The following is an 8,456-nucleotide window of genomic DNA, read 5'->3' as shown; positions in this document are numbered from 1 at the left end:
TGGATTGTATAATAGTTTAACAATCACTTTTTATATCATATTTCTATATGTGTTCACACTTTATACCTCACTTTCTCCTTTTTTAAGGCAAACTCTGAAAACCTGCTGGTTGACGTTGATTCTGAGATGTTGTATATTTTAGTATATCTTTTGTATTAATGTACTTTAGTCAGAACAGAGCTTCAATAGTAGTGTTAGTGGTTATATTCAAATCACTTGAACCTGCAGTATTACTGGCTGCACTTTAAAGACTTCTGCTGGTGTTTGCTGCCCTCTGCTGGCCATCACACAAACTGATCACTACACTAAAACATCACAAGGAAATCCGTAAAGAAGTCAATCCTGCAGGACGTTCAGCTTGAGAAGAAACCCGTAAAACCCCAAAATATGAACTACTAAAACACATTATTCATCTAGTTTATTTGGTATTAAACTAAAACAAATAAAACGTGCTTCTTTATTTAGTTTAGTATATTGCACACTTTCCTCACAGTGTTTGAACTGGTCATGCAGGTGGGAGATGAATAACCAACGTTTTCAACTAAATCAAAAGGATGACAAAAATTAAATCTAAATGAAATTCCTGTAATTAATGTATATATTTTTAATTCATATTCGATTCGAAGTAAAAAACATTGTGCACAAACTGAAACAAATATTAGTTATCTGACATAAGACTTTGAATTTTACTTTAACAGAGTATTCCTATTCTCTGGTACTTCTACTTTTACTCAAGTACAAGATCTGAGTACTTCTACTTTTACTCAAGTACAAGATCTGAGTACTTCTACTTTTACTCAAGTACTAGTTCTGAGTACTTCTACTTTTACTCCAGTACAAGATCTGAGTACTTCTACTTTTACTCAAGTACTAGATCTGAGTACTTCTACTTTTACTCAAGTACTAGATCTGAGTACTTCTACTTTTACTCAAGTACAAGACCTGAGTACTTCTACTTTTACTTAAGTATTAGATCTGAGTACTTCTACTTCGACTCAAGTACAAGACCTGAGTACTTCTACTTTTACTCAAGTACTAGATCTGAGTACTTCTACTTTTACTCAAGTACAAGATCTGAGTACTTCTACTTTTACTCAAGTACTAGTTCTGAATACTTCTACTTTTACTCCAGTACAAGATCTGAGTACTTCTACTTTTACTCAAGTACTAGATCTGAGTACTTCTACTTTTACTCAAGTACTAGATCTGAGTACTTCTACTTTTACTCAAGTACAAGACCTGAGTACTTCTACTTTTACTTAAGTATTAGATCTGAGTACTTCTACTTCGACTCAAGTACAAGACCTGAGTACTTCTACTTTTACTCAAGTACTAGATCTGAGTACTTCTACTTTTACTCAAGTACAAGACCTGAGTATTTCTACTTTTACTTAAGTACTAGATCTGAGTACTTCTACTTCGACTCAAGTACAAGACCTGAGTACTTCTACTTTTACTGAAGTGCAAGATCTGAGTACTTCTACTTTTACTCAAGCACAAGATCTGAGTACTTCTACTTTTACTCAAGCACAAGATCTGAGTTCTTCTACTTTTACTACAAGATCTGAGTACTTATACTTTTACTCAAGTACAAGATCTGAGTACTTCTACTTTTACTCAAGTACAAGATCTGAGTACTTCTACTTTTACTCAAGTACAAGATCTGAGTACTTCTACTTTTACTCAAGTACAAGATCTGAGTACTTCTACTTTCACTCAAGAACAAGATCTGAGTACTTCTACTTTTACTCAAGTACAAGATCTGAGTTCTTCTACTTTTACTCAAGTACTAGATCTGAGTACTTCTACTTTCACTCAAGTACAAGATCTGAGTACTTCTACTTTTACTCAAGTACAAGATCTGAGTTCTTCTACTTTTACTCAAGTACAAGATCTGAGTACTTCTACTTTTACTCAAGTACAAGATCTGAGTACTTCTACTTTCACTCAAGTACAAGATCTGAGTACTTCTACTTTTACTCAAGTACAAGATCTGAGTTCTTCTACTTTTACTACAAGATCTGAGTACTTCTACTTTTACTCAAGTACAAGATCTGAGTACTTCTACTTTTACTCAAGAACAAGATCTGAGTACTTCTACTTTTACTCAAGTACAGGATCTGAGTACTTCTCCCTCCTCTGTTCCTTACTATATTTTTCGATTCTTCTTCGTTGGTTTGGGAGTGATTCAGGCTCCAAACTGTAATCTTTTAACTAAAACATTGAGTCCATGAACCTCCCGCTGATGAATGTCCATGTGTCACATTCTCCATCAGTAAAGCGTGTAACAGCTGATTCAAGCTCCTCTGTATTCTAAACTCTACTGACCTTCAAACATCAAACTGTTTGCTTCTCTGTTAGAGCATTCTTGGTTCTGGTTCAAATCAGAGCTTTTATCCCAGCATGCCTTGCATTCTGATGGGCCATTACAGTCAAATGTTTCCAGACAAACACACACACACACACACACACACACACACACACACACACACACACACACACACACACACACACACACACACACACTGTTGTGATTCTCATCAGAAGTGCATAAAGACATCAATCTTCTGTTTCTTAATGAATTCCTCCTCAACTTTATATCTTATTTTATCACTAAATGACTCACTCTCATTCTTTCCAGGCGAGGCAGGTCCTGGGAGACAACTTCTGCCAGAGTGAGTACACACACACACACACACACACACACACACACACACACACACACACACACACACACACACACACACACACACTCATTGTCTACACGTGTAATGACATCACTTCCTGTCTGCAGCTCCTCAGTTCGACCTAAAGAAATCCTCCGCCTCGCCGCGATTGGACGATCCTCTCGGGTTCCACCGAGGCCGACGCCCATCAGGTCAGTGGAACACTTTACTCGTAGAAACTACAATATATGGCACATTATGATATATATACATTTAAAGGTCCCCTGCTATCCTCTCTTTCATCAACGTATCACAGGTCTCAGATATAACCAGAGCCTGTCTCTGATTGGCTGAAACACCAAACAGATCATTGCAGCATTACCCATAATCCCCTCTGTTTCAGCCCTGTTTCCAAAGTGCTGATTCTCTGTCTGTTACTTTAGATGAAAAATAAGGAGCCCCTCCCCACGCCCCTCTGAGAGACATTTAGTTACAAAGAACTCAATGGTGCTCTAGAGGAGATTCAGGTGATAAGGGGGGGGGGGGGGGTTACCTTGGTTGGTGATTGGCTAATGGTTACACAAGACAAAACATTGTTATGACATCATAGAGTGACCAAAATCTGATCAGCTCATTTTCAGACAGGTTTTTATAGAAATGGATCAAAAAGAGAGAGAATCTTTGTTCCTGAAACTTTCAGAGTCTCTTTCCACAGAGGGGACACATGTTGATGTAGAAGAGACATGAAGAAGAGGGGACACATGGTGATGAAGAAGAGGGGACACATGGTGATGTAGAAGAGACATGAAGAAGAGGGGACACATGTTGATGTAGAAGAGACATGAAGAAGAGGGGACACATGTTGATGTAGAAGAGACATGGAGAAGAGGGGACACATGCTGATGTAGAAGAGACATGAAGAAGAGGGGACACATGTTGATGTAGAAGAGACATGGAGAAGAGGGGACACATGTTGATTTAGAAGAGACATGAAGAAGAGAGGACACATGTTGATGTAGAAGAGACATGGAGAAGAGGGGACACATGTTGATGTAGAAGAGACATGAAGAAGAGGGGACACATGTTGATGTAGAAGAGACATGAAGAAGAGGGGACACATGTTGATGAAGAAGAGACATGGAGAAGAGGGGACACATGTTAATGTAGAAGAGACATGGAGAAGAGGAGACACATGTTGATGTAGAAGAGACATGGAGAAGAGGGGACACATGTTGATGTAGAAGAGACATGAAGAAGAGGGGACACATGTTGATGTAGAAGAGACATGGAGAAGAGGGGACACATGTTGATTTAGAAGAGACATGAAGAAGAGAGGACACATGTTGATGTAGAAGAGACATGAAGAAGAGAGGACACATGTTGATGTAGAAGAGACATGGAGAAGAGGGGACACATGTTGATTTAGAAGAGACATGAAGAAGAGAGGACACATGTTGATGTAGAAGAGACATGAAGAAGAGGGGACACATGTTGATGTGGAAGAGACATGAAGAAGAGGGGACACATGTTGATGTAGAAGAGACATGAAGAAGAGGGGACACATGTTGATGTAGAAGAGACATGAAGAAGAGGGGACACATGTTGATGTAGAAGAGACATGAAGAAGAGGGGACACATGTTGATGTAGAAGAGACATGGAGAAGAGGGGACACATGTTGATGTAGAAGAGACATGAAGAAGAGGGGACACATGTTGATGAAGAAGAGACATGAAGAAGAGGGGACACATGTTGATGTAGAAGAGACATGAAGAAGAGGGGACACATGTTGATATAGAAGAGACATGGAGAAGTGGACGTTGCATGATAGGGGACCTTTAACCTTTAATATAAACAAACACAGAAATTATTCAATTAAATGAAGAATCTAACTTTTTATTTATTGTTTCTTCGTGTTTGCACTCAAACCATCAATGAATGTATTTCCAAACACGTTCTCTGTGTGTAGAAACCTGATGTCTCATTATGAACACACACTTTAGATCATTTTAACTGGAGCCCACACACACCGTCCTGCTTCAACAACACACTCACTACAGCTGCAAATGTGGATGAATCCGCCGCAGAAAGTAGTCCCCATAAAATGCACTATTTGCTCCTGTTTGTTTGTAAACTACAGAGAAGAGAGATGAATGATGTGAAATCTAATCAGGTCTTAAATCAGACTTTAGTTCCACCTGGAGTAAATCCACAAGCTACCCTGCAGTATACAAAGTCATTCAAACTAGCTGCACCTTTACCAGCTTTGAGAACACTTTCATGATCAATCATTATAAAACATATCATATATATTATTCTGAAATGGACCAATCTGCTCAATGACTACTTTTACTGTCTTTCACTATATTTTGATGAGAATACTTTTCTACTTTCACTTGAGGAACATTTTGAATGCAGGACTTTTACTGTAACAGAGTATTCCTACACTCTGGTACTTCTACTTTTACTCAAGTACAAGATCTGAGTACTTCTACTTTTACTCAAGAACAAGATCTGAGTACTTCTACTTTTACTCAAGAACAAGATCTGAGTACTTCTACTTTTACTCAAGAACAAGATCTGAGTACTTCTACTTTTACTCAAGAACAAGATCTGAGTACTTCTACTTTTACTCAAGTACAAGATCTGAGTACTTCTACTTTTACTCAAGTACAAGATCTGAGTACTTCTACTTTTACTCAAGAACAAGATCTGAGTACTTCTACTTTTACTCAAGTACAAGATCTGAGTACTTCTACTTTTACTCAAGAACAAGATCTGAGTACTTCTACTTTTACTCAAGTACAAGATCTGAGTACTTCTACTTTTACTCAAGTACAAGATCTGAGTACTTCTACTTTTACTAAGTACAAGATCTGAGTACTTCTACTTTTACTCAAGTACAAGATCTGAGTACTTCTACTTTTACTCAAGATCTGAGTACTTCTACTTTCACTCAAGTACAAGATCTGAGTACTTCTACTTTCACTCAAGTACAAGATCTGAGTACTTCTACTTTTACTCAAGTACTAGATCTGAGTACTTCTACTTTTACTGAAGTACAAGATCTGAGTACTTCTACTCAAGTACAAGATCTGAGTACTTCTACTTTTACTCAAGTACGAGATCTGACTATTTCTACTTCTACTCAAGTACTAGATCTGAGTACTTCTACTTTTACTCAAGTACTAGATGTGAATACTTCTGCCCCCTCTGGTAGTAAGTGGGACAGTATTGATCTCATGGATCTGATTGACTGTTTGACCTCCTCTCCCTGCAGAGCCCTCTGAGCTGACCTACACTCCGGAGAAAACCAGGAAGGGTCTTCCTCTGCTGCTGGAGGGAAACCTGCCGTACAGACAACGCTCCAGACGACGATCAGGTACACACACACACACACACACACACACACACACACACACACACACACACACACACACACACACACACACACACACACACACACACAGACACACACACACACACCAGAGATGGCAAAAGTAAACACATCCTTTACTCAAGTAGTACAGATACTCATTTTTAAAAATATTCTACTACTGAAATACTCTGGTGAAAGTAGAAGTACTGACTAAACTTCTTTCCTCAAGTCAAAGTAAATAACTTTGAACTAGCAGCTGTTTTAAAGAGTACCTGACCTCCCTTTATATTAATAGAACAATAATGTCATTGTTAGCTAATGAATGTTTCCATGGTGACCAACGGCAACATGACAACGTTTCCATTGGTCCCTCTTCTTTAGAGAAGACCAGGAAATGATGGATACACGGATCGTGTTCAAATCAATAGGCACGCAATGACTCTAAATAATAATGATCACGCCACCAAACACACATTCAGACTAAAGGAACCAGCCTGTTTGGAAAATGAGAGAAGTAGAAAGTACAGGTATTTGAGTTCAACATGTAAGAAGTAGAAAGTTCAGGTATTTGTGTTTAAAATGTAAGAAGTAGAAAGTACAGGTATTTGTGTTCAAAATGTAAGAAGTAGAAAGTACAGGTATTTGAGTTCAACATGTGAGAAGTAGAAAGTACAGGTATTTGAGTTCAAAATGTAAGAAGTCAAAGTCAAACATTTATCAGAAAAATAAGTAGTGGAGTAAAGTACTGATACCAGAAACATGTACTTAAGTGGAATAACAAAGTATTTGTACTCCAGTACTTCCCATCTCTGGTACACACACACCGTTCATATAAACACGCACACATGCCTTCAGTCCGCTCCACACACACATCTGGTTGTTCCTCCTCTCCAGCTGTTTCTCTCTCTTTCTCTTCCAGCTCCGGCTAAAGACATCGAGGCGGCGCTTCATCCGAACGGTGAGAGACACGTTAATCACTCTGACAGCTGCTCCCACAATGCATCTCACATGTCCTGAGCTAAAGACAAAGGACACATCTGTTCCACAGCATGATATCTTTTCTTTGTACTTGCTATGTTGAGTTTCGGTGTCAAAATGCAGAAATTAGTTGCCGTTGATAAAGCCAGATCCTCCAGATAAGGCAGACTTTAATCAGAAAAAGGCACATCATTGTTCATTTAAAGCATTCAAACTGAAGCCATTGTGAACAAATCAATCATTAAATCATGAACCATCAAGTGTACTCAGAATACTTCCATGTGCACATAGTTAGTGTTGTTAATGAAGTCTACTTATTATATATCAAAGTCAACTTTATTGTCAATCTTTCAGTTTGTGTGTACAGAGAGAGAGATCGAAATACCGTTTCCCAAAATCCAGAGGAGTACAAATACAAATATATATACAAATACGTATATACATACACTGAACAAAAATATAAATGCAACACTTTTGTTTTTGCTCCCACTTTTCATGAGATGAACTCAAAGATCTAAAACATTTTCTATTTACACAAAATAACAATTTCTCTCAAATATTGTTCACAAATCTGAACAAATCTGTGACAGTGAGCACTTCTCCTTTGCCCAGATAATCCATCCCACCTCACAGGTGTGGCATATCAAGATGCTGATTAGACAGCATGATTATTGCACAGGTGTGCCTTAGGCTGGCCACAATAAAAGGCCACTCTGAAACGTGCAGTTTTGCTTTATTGGGGGGGTCTGGGGGGGTCCGAAAACCAGTCAGTATCTGGTGTGAGGGTTAGGATTAGGGTTAGGGTTAGGGTAATGTTGTGAATCGAGTGGCCCATGGTGGTGGTGGGGTTATGGTATGGGCAGGCGTATGTTATGGACGATGAACACAGGCCACTCGATTCACAACATTACCCTAACCCTAACCCTCACATCAGATACTGACTGGTTTTCGGACCCCCCCAGACCCCCCCAATAAAGCAAAACTGCACGTTTCAGAGTGGCCTTTTATTGTGGCCAGCCTAAGGCTCACCTGTGCACTAATCATGCTGTCTAATCAGCATCTTGATATGCCACACCTGTGAGGTGGGATGGATTATCTCGGCAAAGGAGAAGTGCTCACTATCACAGATTTTTTCAGATTTGTGAACAATATTTGAGAGAAATTGTTATTTTGTGTATGTAGAAAATGTTTTAGATCTTTGAGTTCATCTCATGAAAAATGGGAGCAAAAACAAAAGTGTTGTGTTTATATTTTTGTTCAGTGTAGATATACACAATCAACAGACACATGTAATAATTAAAAAAAGACACATCAAGGTTTTTATATATTTTCTTTGGCCAAACTTATCATGACTTATCACCGGCAACAGCAAGAACTTAGGACTTAAAATCACAAGCAGACAAGAAGGGGTTTAGTCGAGTCTTTAATCCAAAGA

At 38.6% G+C, this 8,456-nt stretch overlaps 1 protein-coding gene across 1 annotated transcript in view; it reads left to right on the top strand.

Moving 5' to 3' along the window:
- Positions 1-7,417, top strand: part of plekhg2 (pleckstrin homology domain containing, family G (with RhoGef domain) member 2) — a 15,923-nt gene extending 8,506 nt beyond the window's left edge. The window contains exons 5-8 of the mRNA XM_079675946.1: positions 2,642-2,675; positions 2,795-2,878; positions 5,945-6,046; positions 6,963-7,417. Coding sequence (XP_079532072.1) covers positions 2,642-2,675; positions 2,795-2,878; positions 5,945-6,046; positions 6,963-7,060 — 318 coding nt within the window. The 3' untranslated portion in view covers positions 7,061-7,417. The remainder of the gene's footprint in view (positions 1-2,641; positions 2,676-2,794; positions 2,879-5,944; positions 6,047-6,962) is intronic.
- Positions 7,418-8,456: the final 1,039 nt, after the last annotated feature.

Source organism: Notothenia rossii (assembly GCF_949606895.1).
Source record: "Notothenia rossii genome assembly, chromosome: 4".
NCBI lineage: Eukaryota > Metazoa > Chordata > Actinopteri > Perciformes > Nototheniidae > Notothenia > Notothenia rossii.
The sequence above is the reverse complement of the archived record's forward strand: the minus strand, read 5'-3'. Positions and strand labels throughout refer to the sequence as shown.